This window comes from Quercus robur, chromosome 8 (genome assembly GCF_932294415.1).
Source record: "Quercus robur chromosome 8, dhQueRobu3.1, whole genome shotgun sequence".
Taxonomy (NCBI): Eukaryota; Viridiplantae; Streptophyta; class Magnoliopsida; order Fagales; family Fagaceae; genus Quercus; species Quercus robur.
Window position 1 is genome coordinate 46864878 of NC_065541.1, and position 20941 is coordinate 46885818.

Below are 20941 nucleotides of genomic sequence, written 5' to 3' on the forward strand. Positions count from 1 at the left end.
GCCAGAGCACTGCAATTGGAAATCGACCAGCTGAAGAGAAAGCTGTGCCATGCACAGCGAAGGCGAGCCTCCTCCAGCCCGGACGCCTCCCCTGATGGTGAAGAGGATGGTAGCTACAGACAACCCAACAAGTCTTTCTCCTACGAAGAGAAGCATCACCACAAACGTAGGCATAAGAGCCCCCTTCGAAAAGGTGTGGGAAACGATGCTATAGGCAAGGCATTGGATCAAATCTCCAAGTCACCTTTCACACGTAGAATTGAGTGAGCAGAACTCCCCCGACGGTTCACTCAACCCGCGTTTACCATGTATAATGGCAAGACAAACCCCATAGAACATGTGAGCCACTTTAATTAGAGAATGACCGTCCATTCTAGAGATGAAGCCCTAATGTGCAAGGTCTTCCCATCCAGCCTAGGACCTGTAGCAATAAGATGGTTTGATAGTCTAAAGGCCAATTCCATAAACTCCTTTAAGGAGCTCACCCAGGCATTTGGTTCTCGCTTCGTCACTTGTAGCAAAGTCCCTCGACCCCTATCTTCCCTACTATCCTTGAGTATGAGAGAGGGAGAAACCCTGAAAACATAATCAAATAGATATTGGGAGATGTACAATGAGATGGACGGTAACTTTGAAGATGTATCCATCAGTACCTTCAAGAGCCCCAACCGAGCATGGTTAAGAAAGTCCCTAATGGGAAAACATATCACCAATCTGTGCCAACTCATGGATCGGATTGACAAGTATAAGAGGGTCGAGGAAGACCAGTAACTGGGTAAAGGAAAGGATAAGATTATCCCTCAGGAAAGGAGGGATTTCAGGTTGGACCGATACAATAACAACCGGCCACGGAGAGATTTTGTTGGTTAGTCAGGATCTACCAATACTCAAGCGATCAATGCAGTGTTCCGAGAACCGATGCACCAGGTTCTAGAGAAGATTAAGAGTGAACCATTCTTCAAATAACCAAACGAGATGGCTGGAAACCCCCTGAGGCACAACCAGAACCTTTATTACCAGTACCATCAGGACCAGGGGCACACTACGGAGGATTGCAAGAATTTGTGGGACCATTTGGACCAGCTAGTCCGAGAAAGGAAGCTGAAACAGCTGTTGCACCATTCCAATGGCCGGGGGGGCCAAACAAATTCAAAACCCAGGAAGGATGATTCTTCAAGACTGCCCTTGGGAATGATCAATGTCATCTTCATTGCTCTCGGTAGGACCCGTTCTTGTCCTTCTAGAGTGATGTCTGTAACTCGATTTCCCTCCGAAAGAAATAATTTGGAGCCTAAAAGAGCCAGAATAGAAATCCAACCCGTCCTGGGCTTCTCAAACGAGGATAAGATCGGAACCATCCAACACCATAATGATACTTTGGTGGTCACACTTAGGATAGGGAGATATGATGTGAAGAGAGTGTTAGTAGATCAGGGTAGCGCTGTCAAGATCATGTACCCCAACCTATACAAGAGGCTGAGGTTAAAACCCGAGAACCTGACAACCTACAATTCCCTTCTGGTTAGTTTCGAAGGGAAAACTGTTATTCCAAAAGGCCAGATTAGACTACCTATACAGATTGGTTCAGAAGTGATGGAGATAGACTTCATCGTGGTGGATGCCTATTCCCTCTACATGGCTATTGTGGCCAGACCTTAGCTCCATGCTCTGGAAGCTGTCTCATCTACCCTACACCAAAAAGTGAAATACCCCTCGGGGGGCCGCATCAAAGAGATTGTGGGGAATCAAACTATGGCTCGGCAATGCCTTGTTTTCGCCATCTCACATCGATACCAAGCTAGCTCCTCAGCCACTGCCGAAAGGGACTTATAGCAATCAAAAACTCTGGAGTTGCCATGCCATGGACCAGCCGAAGAGCCGAAATGCATGGATTTGGAAAAATTTGTCATAGATGATGATCCGGAGAAGTTCTTTCAAGTCGGGGCTTAGCTGCCTCCTCAAGAGAAGGAAGAGCTATTAGTACTCCTCAAAAGAAACATTGATATGTTTGCATGGGATGCTTATGAGGGCCCGGAGGTGGACTCGAATTTCATCTGTCATCATTTGAACGTTAACCCATCCATCACTCCCAAGAAGCAACCACCTCGGTGCCCATCTAAAGAACATGCAGATGTTGTTAGGGAAGAGGTTATGAAGCTCAAAAAGGCAGGGGCTATCAAGGAGGTCTTCTACCCTAAATGGTTGGCCAATACCGTAGTAGTGAAGAAGAAGAGCAAAAAGTGACGAGTGTGTGTGGACTTCACGGATTTGAGTAAGGCCTGCCTAAAAGATCCCTTCCCTATGCCTCGAAAAACCAATTGGTGGATGCAACGGTGGGCCATCCTTGGATGAGTTTCTTAGATGCCTTTCAAGGGTATCATCAGATACCACTTGCCTTGGACAATCAAGAAAAGACAGCATTTGTGACTCCCACTGGAAACTACCACTATAAGGTGATTCCATTTGGCATAAAAAACACAGGGTCAACTTATCAAAGGATGATGATAAGAATGTTTGAACCCCAGTTGGGCAAAAGTATTGAGGTCTACATAGACGACATGGTGGTAAAGAGCAAGGTGGTGTCCTTTAGAGACCTCAGAAACATCTTTGAAATCCTAAGGAAACATAGGTTGCGCCTAAATGCTTCCAAGTGCTCGTTTGGTGTTGGATCAGACAAGTTCTTGGGATACATGGTGACTCACAGGGGTATCGAGGTCAACCCTGATCGAATCAAAACCATTAACAGTTTACAACCACCCCAAAATCCCAAAGAGATCCAGAAACTTACCGGAATGGCTGACACCCTGAATTGATTTATTTCTCGGTCAGTAAATAGGTGCAGACCTTTCTTTTTCTTGATGAAAAAGTGGAAGGGATTTGAATGGACCGAAGAGTGTGTGTTGGCTTTCTAACAACTTAAAGAATATCTATCGCGACCACCTATCATTTCTAGTCCTAAGGTGGATGAGGTCTTGTTTGCTTACATCGTCATGGCCCCTCACGCTGTAAGTTTGGTGTTGATTCGGGTTGACAATGGCGTACAACGACCAGTTTACTATGTAAGCAAATCATTACATGAGGCCGAGGTTCGTTATCTACCACTAGAGAAGGCCGTCTTGGCGGTGATGCTTGGTACACGAAAGCTTCCCCATTACTTCCAAGCACATATAATTGTCATCCTTATTCAACTTCCACTAAAAGCTATACTTCGAAGTGCTGATTACACGGGGTGGATTACTAAATGGGGCACAATCCTAGGAGCATTTGATATCAAATACATGCCTCGTACCTCTGTCAAGGGCCAGGTCCTCGCGGACCTTGTACCCGAGTTTGTTGAACCCCCATTAGAAGAAGTGACAGAAGCACAACATATAGATGAAAAATCGGTTGGCCTAATCTCCCAATAAGACCCCTATCTTTGAGAGTGTACGTCGATGGTGCAGCAAACTAAAAGGGGTCTGTAGTGGGGATAGTATTAGTATCCCTTGAGAAAATCACTATTGAGAAGTCACTAAGACTGGACTTCTTGGCCACAAATAACGAGACTGAATATGAGGCCCTGCTAATGGGAATGACCATGGTTTAAAAAATGGGTGAGAAGGCAATAGAGATGCTCTCAGATTCAAGATTAGTTGTTGGCCAAGTAAAAGGAGAATTTAAGGCGAAGGACGAAAGAATGCAGAGGTACTTGAGTCAAGTGGGACACCTAGATCAGGATTCGAATCTTTCAACCTTTTGCACATCCCTAGAAATGGAAACACCCATGCTGATTCCCTGGCCACGCTTGCGACCTCTTCGACACAGGGCCTGCCTCAGGTCATCCTTATAGAAGATTTGTACAAAACCGCAAGGGTGGAAAGAGAAATGGTCCATGTTTACCAAGTCAGGGTAGGGCCTAGCTGGATGGACCCCATAATATCATTCTTGAAGAACGACATCCTGCCTAAGGAAAAATCAGAAGCAGTGAAGGTACGAAGGAAGGCTTGTCGATTTTGGTTGTCCGAGGACCAAAAGTTATATAAACACTCATTTTCCGGGCCATACTCGCTATGCATACACCCCGAGGCAACTGAATTACTACTGGAGGAGTTACACGAAGGGATCTGCGGGAGCCATATCGAAGGTAGATCTTTGGCACACAAGGCCATCACTCAAGGCTACTGGTGGCCAAAAATGCAAGAGGAAGCACAGGAATATGGAAGGAAATGTGATCAATGTCAAAGGTTCGCGCCAAACATGCACCAACCAGGAGGACTCCTCAATCCTCTGTCCAACCATTGGCCATTCGCGCAATGGGGCTTAGACATTGTAGGCTTTTTCCCCAAAGCAGCAGGAAACAAGAGATACTTGCTAGTCAGTACGGACTACTTCACCAAATGGGTTGAAGCCGAGCCTTTGACAAACATCAAGGACGTGGACGCCAAGAAGTTTGTTTGGAAAAATATTGTCACCCGATTCAGAGTCTCTCATACCCTCATCTTGGACAACGACCTTCAATTCGATAGCAAATCTTTTAGGAGATACTAATGTGACTTGGGAATCAAGAACAGATACTCTACCCCAGCCTATCCCCAAGGGAATGGAGTAGTTGAGGTTGTTAACAAGGTCATAGTGAATGGACTCAAGAAGAGGTTGGATGATGTAAAGGGAAAATAGGAGGAAAAACTGTAAACAAATCTATAATAAAGCTTTAAGAGTAAATATTTAAGAATCAGTGTCCTCGGACTAATCCGAGAACGTTATTCCTTAATAAACTTTTGTTATCTTTCTCTTTTTAGCATCAAAACCTATTTTTCTGTTACCTAATTCACAAGAGCCCAGTTTTCTACTCCACTCTCTACAAATTTATTGTTTTGGACTGTTTTGGGTTTAAGTCCATATATCCGTTGGGCTAGAAGTCTAAATTAGGTCCTTACAATAATAATAAAATCTACAATGTCGAAGCAAAAAACATGGTCACAATGTTTTTGTTTATATTTAAATTTTGTATTTTTACAACATATAAATTTTACTTTAGTATAATCCAAGTGTATATATATGTGAAGCTCTCTTCTAAAAACTTAAACATCGAGTCTTTGTCCCTCTCACAACTCACACCCTATAAGTACTTATACTTATATAGTGAATGAGCGGTAGTAATCACAATGTTTCTATTACAGTGAAGTTACACATAAAGAACAAAAAATATTCAAAACGGTATCCCTCAAGGAAACAGAAATATTAAAATTCTAAAGGCAAAATTTTCAGGTGGTCGTCGTCGTCAAATCACGTGGAATAGTTGGACTTTTTAGCTTACCTAAGCTTTAAGTTAGACTTCCACTTAAAAGAAATGCTTGATGCCCCATGCATATCTTCTACCCATTAGATAATGATTGATATATATGTTTGTGAAAAGAAATAGGAAAGCTTGAACAAAATGTGAAATGGATCTAGATTCTAAATGGAATTATGGAACAGGATGACTCCTTGGTAACGATTGAAATTGCAGAAATGGTATGTGCTCAAGAGAGAACACAGTTAAACAATATATCCAATCAAATCTTGGGCGTCCAGGAAAAGCGTTAGTCAAATCAATGTTATACCTCAAAATAATTATTTTAGTGATCACAATTGAAACTCATTGTAATCTATATATATATATATATAAAACCGAAACTTTTGCTGGCACCACAATTTTCCACGTCAGCATAAAAAATAAAAATAAATAAAAATTATAACTCCTCAAAACCCTAACAACCTTACCCCTCTCTCAAGTTAAGAAATATAAAGTCACGGTTTCTGCAAACTCTCTCTTTCTCCAGACGTAGGAAGCCCTAAAGCATTCAAGATCTACAAAACCCTAGCAACCTTACCCCTCTCTCAAGTTAAGAAATATAAAACCACGGTTTTTGCAAACTCTCTCTCTCCAGACGTAGGAAGCCCTAAAGCATTCAAGATCTACAATGCACGGTATAGATTTTAGCTTATAAAGTTCAGCTTTGTAAGGTTAGTTTGTTTATATATTTAGTCCTTATGTTTAGATTTAGGTTTTAAGAGATTTATATATTACTACTATGTGGCTGAATTTCATGTGACATCAGTTTTATGTTTTTTTTTTTTTAATTTGTTTTATGTTTTTATCTTTATCTCAAAGATAAGGCTTTTATTTCTACCGCAAGAACTATTTAAGTATGTATCCCTTACAAGCACACATGAACTTAAATTGTCTTTTAATATATGCATGCTTTATTATTTTCTAATAGTTTTCCCGTGCATCGCACGGGTTAGCGACTAGTTATTAATAAAAAGTAAATCAACCCAATATAGAACTCATCACACATCCACAACACATAACTCAAACAATATATCCAAGAATAGTGCGTATATATGTTGGTACAATCTAATCTTGTCAAGTTTCTATGTGACATGAACAAATTGGCAAATCTCTGAAAACTTGAATCATAACAAAAATCAGGGACCTAAAAATTTGAAATTCCCATAACAAGTTAATTGACATTTGGCTGTGGTTGGTGGACAACATATAGAACCCATTATAATGGTGATTGTTTTCAAGATCCACTAAGTTTCAATCCAAGTAGATTTAAAGAGCCCATCCACCGTTGTTTTTATTCCCTTCGGAGGAGGCCCAAGAGTACGAGCGCGCATCGTACCAACTGGCCCAGTTGAATATCCTCATCTCACATTACACCACACAAACCACGACCTTATATAAAGAAAAAATTTCCGCCTTACTTCCATCCTATTTCTAATAGAATGATATGGCGCAGAGACCTTGATCAAATATTTCAAGTGACGTTAAGTGTAGAAAGAGATCACATTGGTGATTAGTGTCTCAAATTTATTCCGTCTTGGAAACTATGAAGAGAAACGGATGGGTTTTGGTATTCTCAAAATTTGCTAACTAAATATAGGTTTTATTGCCGTTTCTATGTTGAGTACAATTATGGGTTGGTTGGCTGCTAATATAAACGGGAAAACTTGATATGGAAAGTTATGGTAAATCTCGCTCTACCAATGTTATTGATAACTGAATTTCAAATCACGATAATCTCGCTTGTCTTCTCACATGTTCCCTTAAAGCTTGGTCAATCAAGTTTCTCAACGTAGCACTTTGAACTTCTTTCAGCTTAACCTCAAAGACACAATACAATTACAAGTTAAATAAAATGAACACAGGAAAATATTAACTAAAAGTGCACGCACATATTGTATTAAAGAATTAAACAGGCAAAATTCAAATAGGCACACACATGGTATTAACTAAAAATCAAAAACCACAAACCCAGTAACAAGAAGCAAGCACAAAAGCCAAAATGAAACAAAACCATACGACACACCATATCGAACCTAAGAAAACCCAGAGAAGGGTTAGAGATGAAGAAAAACAAAAAGAAAATGAGAAATCTAATCTAAAAAGGCAAAAAAGTATCTGGTTTTGCCGGCGATGGGCGGTGCCGGCGGAAGCTGGAGCTAGCCGATGGTGCCTTGGACCTTGGAGCCGGAGATTGGCGGGAGAGGGGACCGAAGGTGGCTGGGTTTTTTGGAGAGAAATCTGAGAGGGTGGCTGGATTTTTTTGGAGAGATATACGAGAGGAGAGTTTTAGCGCGAAAGGGCAGGAGTGATAAGTATCGGGGTATGAAGGATTGAGCAAATGTAAAATGTTTTCCCAAAATTTTAAGTGTAAAATATTTTACATAAATTTGCTTTAGATTGATTTGGTTGACTGAAAAATTTTACTTTTGATCAAATATTTTATTGCAAAAAAAACACTATAAAATTGGAAAATATTTTCCTGAAAATATTTTACATTGAAACAAACAGAGTGTAGATTAGAAACATTGACACCAAATTTTCCAACACGCAATTAACCTTAACAGATTACCCAAAAACAAAAACAAAAAACAAAAAACAAAAAAAACAAAGGAGAAAAGATGCACATAATTACTACATCAAGCATTTTTAAATCGTAAACCAAAGGTAAGTATGTCGACCACCTCCAATGTAGGTGCTTTTTCAATAGATAGCTTCTTGGAAACCTCTTGCATGGTTGGCCTAGATTTTGGATTGGTTGCCAAGCATGCCAATGTAAGCTTTGCAATCAAGACCACTTTGAATGCGACTAGATTTCTAGGAGATATGAGGCATCGATCTAAAATGTCCTTCAATTGGGTGGTTGAAGTCTAACTTATTCAACACTTTGTATGATACCATGTGAACCTCAAGTGTAGTTCATTTTTCCTTCCCATGTAAACTTTTTTTTTTTTTTTTTAATTGTAGCTATCCACCCTAAATTAAAACACTATTTGTGATGTGTACCCTAAAAATCATAATATTTCAACCAACACCTTCATTCAAGAATAATTTGTGATATTCATCAACCATCCAAATTAGTTTAGTGGTGTAAACTAATGGTCTCATTGTTTAGGGTGCACATTTCTAATGCTATTAAAGTCTGGCGTGGATATTACCCAATAGTGTTTTAATTTAGACAATTTGGTGGAAAATGCATTTTAATGTCGAAACAGTGTTAATTGTAAAATTTTGAAATTTAGGATGCATATATTCATATAATTTATGTGGATGCTTTTAATTAACCCTTATTTTTATCTTTCCTTTTGAGCTAACACACCCTTTTTACTATATATTTATACAAAATTACTTTCAGTGAAACAGTGTTGATTGTAAAATTTTGAAAGTTAGGATGCATATACTCATATAATTTATGTGGATGCTTATAATTAACCCTTATTTTTATTTTGACAAAGTTTAACTACAAAATTGGATGTAGCTTAAACTTACAATCTTACTCAATGAAATAAACATTACTACATATTTTGAAATTCTAACTGTTAAATTGCAAATTCTTTACGCTCTTAATATACTTATCAAATTTTGTGTCAATTAAATATTATTTACTATATGATTTATAAACTTATATTTTATGCATAATTTTAAACTACAAGAATTTGCAATTTAAACAATTTATTGATAACTCCAATAAGAAAAATAAAAAAATAAAAAACAATTTATTGATAACATAACTATTGATCTTTAATTTTTTAGAAATTTTACAAGCATGGAGAATATAAAAAAAAGATGTAATCTAATGGTGGATTTGTCAAAATTCACATCTAATAAAAAGATATTGAATAAAATTGTAGTGTAAGATTACAACCAATTTTTGTAGTTAAATTTTTACCATATGATTGTAGTGTAATGAAAAGATATTGAGTAAGAAATGAGCAAATACCTCAATTCCATTACTCTATTAATTCTAATAAAATCTTCTGAGTCCTAAAATATTATATTTTGCAAAGTCTAAAATCAACTATAAAAAAAAACCTCCAACTCTCTCTCTCTCTCTCTCTGAGTCACAAAGCCGGTTGATGTGAGTTTACCATGGTTTTAAAAACCGGTACGGTCAAAGAACTGGAATGAAGAGTGGTTCTCAACTTTATGATCGGACCGAGGTCAGACCGATGGTCGAACCGATGATGTCATAAATAATTAATTAATAATTATAAAATATAAATAAATAAATAATTTTATAACTAATATTTTAACTAAAAAAATAAATTAAATAACAATAAAACATTAAACCTTAACTTTAATTTATAAGAAATGATATGTCCACAATATTTTTACAACATTTTTACAACAAATCCTAAGTGGCAAGTTATTACTAGTTGTTATTGTTAGGGCAAAAGAATAATCTTAGTACTAAGTTAAAATTTGAATCAATAATAACTAACTACTTATAATTTATTGTGAAAATATTATAAAAATATTGTGGACATAACATCTCTCTTTATTTATATATTAGACAGCCAAACTCAAGCCCACTACAAAATTTATTTTAGTTATTCTTTCATTTTTCGAATAACAAAAAGTCACCCTTGAGTAACAATATCTTTACCCACTTATATTTCTTTTCCACCACATATCCTACCTTTAGTCCTTTACACATTGATACTCCACCTACCACATATTTTGAAATCTTTTTTTTTTGGTCTAAAATATTTTGAAATCTTACATCCACACCTTGGTTAAGTAAAAGTTCTGTACTAGTTTCTTCTTTTACTTTTTTCTAATTTTTCATCCCTCTCTCTTTCTCTCTCTCTCTCTCTCTCGTCAATATATGAGCATCAATGCATGTAGACATGGCAATACAAGTCAGAATTTTTTGACTCGACCCGACCCGACCTGAAAAATACATGACCCAAACTTGATTTTTTTGACCTGAAGCAAAAATAGGTTGACCCGTGACCCGACCTGATTTTTTTGCGAGTCAACCCGACCTGACCCGGATAACCCGTGACTCGACCTGTTAAAAAAGTTCGCTAAAAAAAAATTTTAATTACGTTCAGATACTAGGTGCATAAAGCACAAAATACCAAAACTAATAATTAATATATTTTAGAGAATGACTATTTAATTAATCAAAAGTACCACCAAGCAAAAAAAAAATAAAAAAAAAATCATCAAAAGTACCAATAAGAGCTAGCTAGCCTAGCATCTGTACTTGCCAATGCCAATTGCCTACAACACGTTACACAAGGGCCAAGATTGTCAAGAGTCATCACTCATCAATCAAGACAGCCATTAAAATATATATATATATATATATATATATCATTCAGGATTCAGCTGAGCTGTAGTGCATTGTCCAAACTCCAAAGGACCAAAGCCACAAAGCCACAAATGGCAAAGATGAAAGTTGAGTTAAACCAAACCAATGAAACCCACAAAGCTTCCTTTCCCAGTTTCTCTACTCTTTCAGTCTTTCTCTTGCGCACAGGATCTCATGAGCATTCTGATAATCATTGTTGCTTCTAAATCAAGTTTTAGCACTAAGAAAAAAATTCTTACTCCGTATTGATCAAGTCTTTTACCTGAGAATGTGAAAGCTATGTTGTGTACTAAAAGTTGGCTATATGGATTTGAAGGTAATTTAATTTTTTGTAGTCATAATTATATAATTTTAATTCTTTATTGATTTACTTTCATGGTACATTAAGTTATATTAAAATATTGTATTATAGATAAAGATGCTAACGAAATTGGCAAATTTGAGCTACAATTTGCAAGTATGAATATTTGCAATGTTGAATCTACTACTAACGTTGAATAGATTGAGATTGAGGTGTAATTCTTATAAAATATTTACTTATTCTTCTTTACTTAATATGTTATGTTTATTTTTAAATTTTTTTTTTTGTTTAGTTTATCTTTCTAAGTAATCTAACTTTACTATTATTTTAAATGCAACAGAACATGTGCACTATTGAAGACCGATAACTTGCTACTTTGCTGGCTTACTTGTTTTGTTTGTTTTAAGATCTAACTCTTTTTGAAAATGTAAACTTGTAATTATATGCATTTTGACAGTGAACTATTAACATTAAAGACTTTTTCCATTATGAATTTATGACTATAAATAATTTTTGTCATGCTCAAAACTATTAGAATTGGAAGGATATTAACAATTGGCATTAAGTGCAATTCATTTGCTTAATTGATTTTATTCATTCTCACTAAACAGGTTGTCATTGATTTGTTTTTGTAATTGGAAAAAAAAAAAAGTTTGAAAAATACGGGTAAACCCGACCCGACCCGCAACCCAATTAACCTGTTTAAAAATGACCCGTTTTGACTTATGACCCATTTAACCTGCAAACCCGATTGACCTGACCCGACACGCCCATTTTGCCACGTTTAAGTGCATGTGCAAGTCTATAAGAGCAGCAACAAGATTTTTCTCATTCTTTTTATTCAGTAAAAAAAAAAATTAAAAAAAAAATACAAGAGCAGCAAGAAAAGCTCTTGAACTAAAGAGGACAAATTGTACCTGCATATCTGCATCTCTTTGGTTTGGGTTTCCTCGGTTATTTTTCAACTGTGTCAAGTCATAAATAGTAAATTTGATACTTTTGGTGTCAATGTAGGTGTCTTAGGCTTCACAGCTTTAGACTTAACAGCATCTTCAAAGTCAAAATTTCTCTTCTTCTTAAATTTGAAACAAAATCTCTTATTTATTTATTTATTTTTGGTCAGAAACACAGTGGCTAAAGTGTAGCTTAAAACCAGTTTAACTGTATCGATTTCCAGTTAAACTGGCGATTTTTCTATTTTTTCTGTTTTTAATAATAACCGAATTGAATTAAGGTCAGGTTCCTGGTTAAATTGGTTGAACCAGCTAGTCTGGTCCGGTTTTTAAAACCATGGAGTTTACAACAATGAACTTTTTAATTTTCAAAATATATTGTTAGTCCTTAACTCTTAGCCTATTTTAGTTCTTAAAACTTAAATTGAACACTTTTAGTTCCATATACTTTAAAATTACTATTTTTTGTAACAAATTTATAAGTAATCTTTTCTATTTTCTATATAAGTGATTGACTAAGTTCCTAATGTTTATTGGAGTGATGACATGTCAATTTTAAGTCAGCCATGCCATCTAAGGGACTAAAAGAGATTAGTTTAAAATTTCAATGACTAATTATCATGGCTATTTGGTAAGGTGTTTTGAGCAACAATTTTCAGTGTTTAAATAACATTATACTTATTTCCACACACTTTTTCACCCATAAATATTTCCAAAAAATACAAACAACTTTACTAGAACAACATTACCAAACAGCCAAGTTTAGAACAATAATGTACTTTTTGTCCAAGTCTTTTTTCCTTTTGTATTTAAAGACTTAGGGGTATGTATGAACTAATTCTTTTATCTTTTTCCATTAAAACAATATATGTAATGACGTTTAAAAAAATTGAGGTTTAATTCTGCCCACACCAAAAACAGATTGGTGTCTTGATCTGATGAAGTGGGCATCATAAGTTAAAACTCCCTTTAAAAAAAAAAAAAAAAATCTTATATTGTGTTGGATAAGTGTGAAGACATTTAAAAGACACACTTATTATTTAATTTATTTGCAATTATTTGATGTTTATACATTTTGTGTTTTCTGAAAATATTATTATAATATGTAATCTTTAATTTATTTAACTAAAAATAATTAATCTATAATATTCAAAGAATATTAATTGTGAATACATTTAATTAAAGGAAAATTATTCATAACTAGTGAGATAAATATATTTGTCTTGCAATATATAGAGTTGATTGGATGAAATTTATTTTATATAAGTAATATTATATATAATTAAAAGAAATCATATTAAAGATATGCTTTAAATATAGATTATACATTAATAAATTAATATATATATATATATAAATATATATTATTTTGTTGATTTAAAAATTATTGATACATACAACTTGACCCCATGATAAAATTTATGACTTCGTTACTGTTTTGTAAATTATTTATTTCATAGTAATTTGTAATTATTAAAAAATTATTTTGAGTTATCATTTCATATTGAAAATGTTGGTAAAGTATTCATAAATTGATCACTTAGCTATTAAATAAGCGATAAATATTTAGAGTGTACTATGATCCTCATGTTTACCTTCATGACAATGCTTCAACAAAAATGAAAATATGGAGAATGAAATGGCTACAACATAGAATATAGTAAAAGAAAAAGTTTAGCTACAAACTTGATTACACTTTCTTCTTACATCCTCCATAGTTGCAAAATTTCCAGAAGATCAAAAATTAATAGCTATGTTATCAATTAAATTGTTAAATTCAAGTTTTTGTAATATAAAATTACACATAAAGAAATAAGTTTAAAGATCGATAGTAAATAATATCCGATTGACACGAAATTTAACATGCATGATTAGAACATAAAGAACTATTCAAGTTTTTGTAATATAAAATTATGCATAAAGAATTAAGTTTAAAGATCAATAATAAATAATATCCAATTGGCACAAAATTTAACATGCATGATAAGAACATAAAGAATATACAATCTATCAATTAGATTTTCCAAATATGTAACCATATTAATTTTTATATTGGGAGTTGTAACCATTAGTTACAACCAAGTTTGTAGTCAAACTTTGTACTGTTGCAAAATGAAAGGCATATTGGATAAGCATGTCAATAAGGAAAAAATTATATTACCTGGAGCTGTGTATCCAAATGTTCTAGCAAATAAAGTCCAATTGGATGAGTCAGGCTTGAAAAACTTAGTTGTGCCAAAATCAGAGATATGTGACTCATATTTTGAATCCAACAAGATGTTCTTGCTAGATATGTCTCGATGAACTATGGGAGGTGAGCAATTGTGATGCTTATAGGATGAAGCATCAGCCACAAATCTAACAACATTTACCCTTTTGATCCAATCAAAACTAACTACCTCTTCTTTATTGCTCAATAAATCTTTCATATTGCCCTTTCTAAAAACTCGTAAAACAGAAATGATTGTCATGGATGTGAGCAAAAGCCAAAAAGCTTTACCACATTTCGATGCCTAATTTCTAGATGAGCATGAATCTCATTTTCGAAAGCGTTTGTGTTGGCAATCTTGCCATCTTGTATTGAATGAAGTTTTTTCACAGCAACAACTTGTCTTGATTGTAGATCTGCTTTGTAAACACTTCCACACCCTCCTGCTCCAACACAATGTTTGGAGTCAAATTCCTCTGTTGCTTCAATGATGCTTTCATACACTATTTTCATCGTAGCTCTAGATTGCAAACATATTACCATTTTGTGCTTCTCTAGTATTGTTTAGCTTGTTCCTTAGTCTTGGGCGCTTCAGACCTACATAAAGAATCCCAAATACAATCATTGAGAGAAACGTTGTGTTGAAGATTGGAACAATAAAGATAATCACAACTTTATTTTGCCTTTTCTCACTAGAATTCTTGCTCCAAGTAATGGAAGAGGGACAAGCCTTTAAATTTGACGAATTATCACAAAAACCTTTATTATTTCTTAATGCTTCGAATGGAGCCTCACTAAATGCTTTATTGTTAGGTAGAGGACCTTCCAAGCAATTTTATGATATATCAACATTGGTCAAGCTTTACATTTCACCAAAAGTGGCTAGAATGGAACCAAATAGCTCATTATGGGAGAGATTCAATGTTTCTAAGCTTTGCGATTCTCCAAGCTGTGGTGGTATTTTTCCAATCAACAAATTCTCACTCAAATCAAGCATTTGAATAACTGTATATTGTCAATCTAAAGCTCCGTTTACATTTACGTTTTGGTAAGCTGTGTTTTTTTTTTTTTTTTTTTAAGTCCAGCGCCTCTTGCACTATTCATGAGACATGAACAGCACAAACAGGCAAATGAACAGTGATTTCATTAATGAACAATAACCGAAATATATTTTTTTTATTGTTTTCAGTTTTCAACAAAATAAGTAGTATCTAAATGCACACTTAGTAGGAATACTCCATCTAATTTTATTTTTGCTTAAGTTCAAATTCAATAATTTTTCGCACACCAATATTTGTTTGGGAATTGATCTTGTTAAATTGTTGGCTGAAAGAATAAGAAATTGCAGATTGGATAGCATTCCAATTTATGATGGAATACTACCAGAAAGTTGATTATCACCCAAATGAAGGAGAAACAGCGATGTCAACTTTCCTAATTCCTTTGGAATCTTCCCAACTAGATGATTGAAGGAGAGATCAAGTACTTGTAGCTTGGTGGATCTTCCAAGCTCAAGAGGTATTACACCAGAAATTCTATTATTGGAAATTTTTAAGCTCTGTAGACTTTGGCACTACCCCCACTTTTGAGAAAGTTCTCCATAGAAATTTTTAAGCTAGAACAGCTACTGAAGATGAAGCTATTCATGTAAGGAAACAGAGGTAAGCAAGAAGAAGAAGTGGACAGAACGACAAGTAGTTTAGCTTAGTGAAAAACTTGTAGTGTTCACACGTGGCACATGTGTTAGTGTTAGTTTTCCTGTTAGCACCTTTGCTACTAGTTAGTTACTTGCTCAAGCTTGTATATATAGATTAGCTTCTCTGTAATTATAGTGTGAGTCTAAACCGATTAAAAATTAAAATTATTCTACTATTCGGCTTATTTTTGCTACTATTCATAGGCTCCATTGTATTTTTTGGTATTATTCATGGGTCCCACTGTATTATTTCAACTAACTTTTACCTTTATCTACAGTACTTTCAACAATAAGTTTTCAGTTTCAGCAAAATAAGCGGTATCCAAACACACTCCTAATTATTCAATGAAATCATTTTCCCAAATCTAGACAGAACGGCAAGTAGTTTAGCTCAATGAAAACAACTTGTAGTTTAGCTTCTTTGTATATACTTACTTAGTGTGTGTTTGGCAAAAAATATTTTTACCAACTTATTTTACTATTCAATTTATTTTTGCTACTATTCATGGGTCTCACTATACTTTTTGATACTATTTATGGGTCGACTATACTATTTCAGCCAACTCTTACCTTTAACTATAGTACTTTTAGTAAAAAAAAAAAAAGTTTTAGCAAAATAAGCAAATCCCAAGCAGACACTTAGTGTTCACACGTGACACATGTGTTAGAGTTAGTTTTGTGTTAATTTTTCTGTTAGCACCTTTTCGGCTAGTTAGTTACTTACTCAGGCTTGTATATATAGATTAACTTCTCTGTAATTCTAATTATTCAATGAAAATCATTTTCCCAAATCTAGTTTGAGAGAGAGAGAGAGAGAGAGAGAGAGAGAGCCAATTGATCCGAGATAAATCGAATTGGACCTACACTTATGGTACAACATCCTCCAATTGGTCTTCTTTAGTAGCTAGAACATCGATATCGCACACTATCATCAACTTTTCTCTCCTCCGTAAGGAGTAGGAACCATCTCGCCATCACCATTTTTGGTTCCCATGACTACTTCACAATAAAAATTGAGTGTAAAAGAAATGAAGGATTTGGAGAAGGCACCGATTTGCAAGAATTAATACCTTATAACCTTCTAGCCCAGATTGCTTAATTTAAATAACAACACAACACATAAAAATTGAGTGTAAAAGAAATAATGGATTTGAGGAAGGCACCGATATTATGATCACGACTTTCTAGCCCAAATTGCTTAATTTAAATAACAACACAAGAAAAACAGCTGAGCATATTTGTGCGATATCCCAAAAGGACTAATTTAGTCAAAATTAAGGTTTATTATAGTTGTTAATAAGCCTAGATCAACCTAGTATATGTTGTACATTTTTAGATCTCTTAAGACACAACCAGATTAATCTAGTTAATTAGTCAAGTGATTACTTAGTCAAATTATTCAAATTTAGTTTAACACAAATATATTATATCACTATAAAATGCGGAAAATAAAGAACACAACAATATGATGACTCAGGAGAACCAAACCGGTAAAAAAGTCTGGGGAGGATTTAACATAACTATCCTCAAGGTAAAAAAAATCCACTATGAAAGAATTGAAGTTTACACAATAGCGACTTAGACCGCTAACATCCGATTGCTACCTCGAGTAGGAAACTTACTACTACGATCACATGATAGCTCCGAGTCCACGGACTACTTCTTTCTTGGATTCACAGCAAGTACAAGCACTCTCGCTTGTGTATCTTTAAGTTCTTTATGTAGCAACCGAACTGATCATCAAGTTCTTGACATAATCTTGATTCTTGATAACCCTAAGTATATGTGAAGGCAAATACCTCTAGATCTCACAAGAGATTCACATACACAGCATAAACAACCACAACAAAACGTGGCTAGGGTTTTTCTTTTTATACTTAAGGCAAAACATAAAACCCTACACGTCAAACGGCTTGGACTGAGTTGGAAAATTCTGCAGAAAAACAATTTGCATGAGTTTCAATTGATCGAGTCTAATTCTTGATCGATTGAGTTAGGCAGATTTACACAGTAAAACCTGCAGTACACTCCATTCCAACTTTACACATAAAACATACTTTGAGCAAGCCTAAAACAAGACTAAACATTTTGATCATGGTTTGCCAACATTACAAAATGAAGTTCTAATACATTTAAACCTAAAGTCTTAAAACCCAACATATGTCAAATATAAGACTCAGCACACACACACATAATACATTATTTTCAATCAATATCTAATCAATTTAAGGCATCACAAACACCCTACTTAAATCTTTGACATCCTTATTAGTGCCCACTTTGTGGATCAATGTCTTCGAGCTGACATGGAATTACTGGGTTGGCTTGATAGCATTTACAACGACACAAGGAGAATTGATTGCCACATTCTTCGTTATATTCTAAATAGAAAAGCCTTTCCCTCATACATTTTTTAGCAGAAAGAAAAGAAAAGTCGTGTCTAATTCCAGTGGATATATACACCTATAATAATAACTCTTTTATGACCTTGAGCTATTAGGCAATTACTATCCTATGTACCACGTCATCTGATTGTAACACAAAATTTAAGCACTCTTTTTCTTGAGGGAAGCATAACTGTTTCAACTTACACTAAATATAAAACTATATATGCATGTTTATCTTATCTAAGTGACCTAAGATTTTAGCAACTAACCAATTACTTTATAGTTACAGTATGAGAATCAAATAAAGAATAGTCAAAATATATCTTTGCTTAAAGTTGAACAAGTCTTTTTATTTGGTTTCTCTCAGATGGATCATGTGTGGTCAAATTGTGTCATATATTTTTTTTTATTATCTATATATGTATATAAAACCGAAACTTTTGAAGCTCTCACAATCTTCCACGTCAGCACAATATTAAAAAAAAAATAATAAAACAAAAAAAATAAAACCAAACTTAATAAGGGGTGAAACTCTATCTCTCTAACAAATCCAACTTAAACTAAAACTCTTCATTATCATTATCATTAGGACACTCTCTTATACATATAAAGCAAAGTAGTCCAAGTCCCACTCTCTCAGCTTCTCCATTGTTTCCCCGCGGAAAACATGAGGAAAAAACAAATTATATATATAATATTGATTTGTTTACCTATGACAGCCATAAGGATTGTGCGAAAAAAAAAAAAAAAAAAAAAAAAAAAAAAAAAAAAAAAAAAAAAAAAAAAAAAAAAAAAAAAGCTCAGGAAACATGATAAGAAGTTTCTTCACACCTCACTTGGTTTTTAAGTCAAATTTGTTAAGTCAGCATCAACTACAATGACAGAGGCCACAAAAAACTGGACGTGGAGCTCACTGATTGATGCACACCGTGTTGTCTTCACCGATTGTAATGGGTTTCTCACTTTCTCTTTCTCTTATGGTTTTTTTTTTTTTTTTTTTTTTTTTTTTTTTATTTTACAAAGAGGTTTCTCACTTTCTCTTTCTCTAATGAGTGGTAAAAATATTATAAAATAATAAAATTTTACCACATGTACATTGTCTGCCACACTTTGGTTTTGGTGTTTTTCTTTTTATCATTTCCTCTCTCTCACTCTCTCTCTCTCCCTCTCTCATATTGTGTTTGTAAAACTTTGTAATTTGTATGATGTTAGTAAAAAGCAATCAATTATATTAAATATATATTTACTCTAAACATAGAACAATTTGTATCTAAACATTAAAATAGCTTGAATTTCTTATTAAAATAAAAAAGCTTCAATTCAATCTTGGAGACCAATTAATTCCTTTTGATTACATTGTAAAACATATAAAAAAAAAAGTTGTCATAAAAATAAATTTTTTCATAATGTTAATATGATTATTTATAATCTTTTTAGTATTATGAGGTTTGAATACTCACTTAAACTTATTTATGTGCCTTGGATAAATTTTTAATAAATATTATGAGTTATTTTATTTTTGCTTTATTTTTAAAATTATTTAATTATTAATTGGTTTGACCGATGGCACCACACGAAAACCCTCTATGCCCTTTCTTTTGTTTCTACAAACTCTTTGTCTTCTAGGTATGTAAATTTCTCTTCGTAGCTTTTCTTTCTTTTGTCTTTTATATTTTTACTTTTATAGCCTATGTGTTTATTTGTGTTCTTTCTTTCATATTGTTAAATGATCATGGTGATGAGTTTTGTTCATATTAATTTCAGAGATTATTTCATTAGCTATTTTTTGGCTTATATATATATATATATATATAGATTATAAATTATAACTTTGTAATATGTAATTATATTAAAAATTTTGTATTTATATATTTCTCTCTTATTCACTTTAAAAAAAAAAAAAATCTTTTTGATGATTGATTTTATTTTTATCTTTATCGAAGGCAAGTAATCAAAAATAAAAACATAAACTTCTTCTAAAGAGACTTTCTAATAAATCTTTATATCTCTATAGCTTGCATGCTACATATCTTCCATCATTAATGCCTTGCGTTTAGGTATGTCATGCAACAAAATCACAATAATTGTTGAAAAAACAAATTGTTATTTTAACAATGCAACATCTATTGGATAATTGAGGATACTAAGGACTAGAATCATAATTTTTATTAATTGATATTTTTTATTTAGCAACTGAATTTTTTATATTGAGGTTAGGAATTTTTGAGATTGAAATCCTACTTTGCAATCAAAGAAGAAGAAAAAATTAATTGTTTAAATATTCTTACAAAAATCAACGAAAGTTATGTTTGCAAAACATTCATATACATCTTAGAAAAATAAATTAAAAATTGTGCTCATATAACGTTCATTCCCAAAAAAGTTACAATATTTGCCGGATAGTACTTAAAGAGTTAAAATATTTGCTAGATAGAACTTAATTTATTATATAAAATTTTATAAAATAATTATATAATAAAATTATATAAAATAATTTGTATATTATTAATGTTACCTCATGTTTCTAAGTATACTATGCATTTATGATATGATGATTGTTGTAAATAAACCGAAATTAAATAATATTTCATATACTCAATAGTTTTCCCGTGCATTGCACAGATTAGCGACTAGTTTATATTAAGTTCGTAATGTGATACTTTAAGAAATATGAATATGTCATTGCTGAATATGAAATTTTAAATACAAAAATAAATACATTTTTCTTGAAAATTTCAAGAAAACAGGCGGTTACAACATTAGG

At 33.6% G+C, this 20941-nt stretch overlaps 1 protein-coding gene across 1 annotated transcript; it reads left to right on the forward strand.

The window, feature by feature from the left end:
* The first annotated feature begins 975 nt into the window (after positions 1–975).
* LOC126696380 (uncharacterized) lies at positions 976–1659 on the forward strand. The gene has a single exon (XM_050393133.1). The coding sequence runs from the start codon at positions 976–978 to the stop codon at positions 1657–1659; it is 684 nt and encodes a 227-aa protein (XP_050249090.1).
* Positions 1660–20941: the final 19282 nt, after the last annotated feature.

Coding starts and splice junctions, on each gene's coding strand:
- LOC126696380 (XM_050393133.1), top strand. CDS start 976: ATGGCTGGAAACCCCCTGAGGCACAACCAGAACCTTTATTACCAGTAC.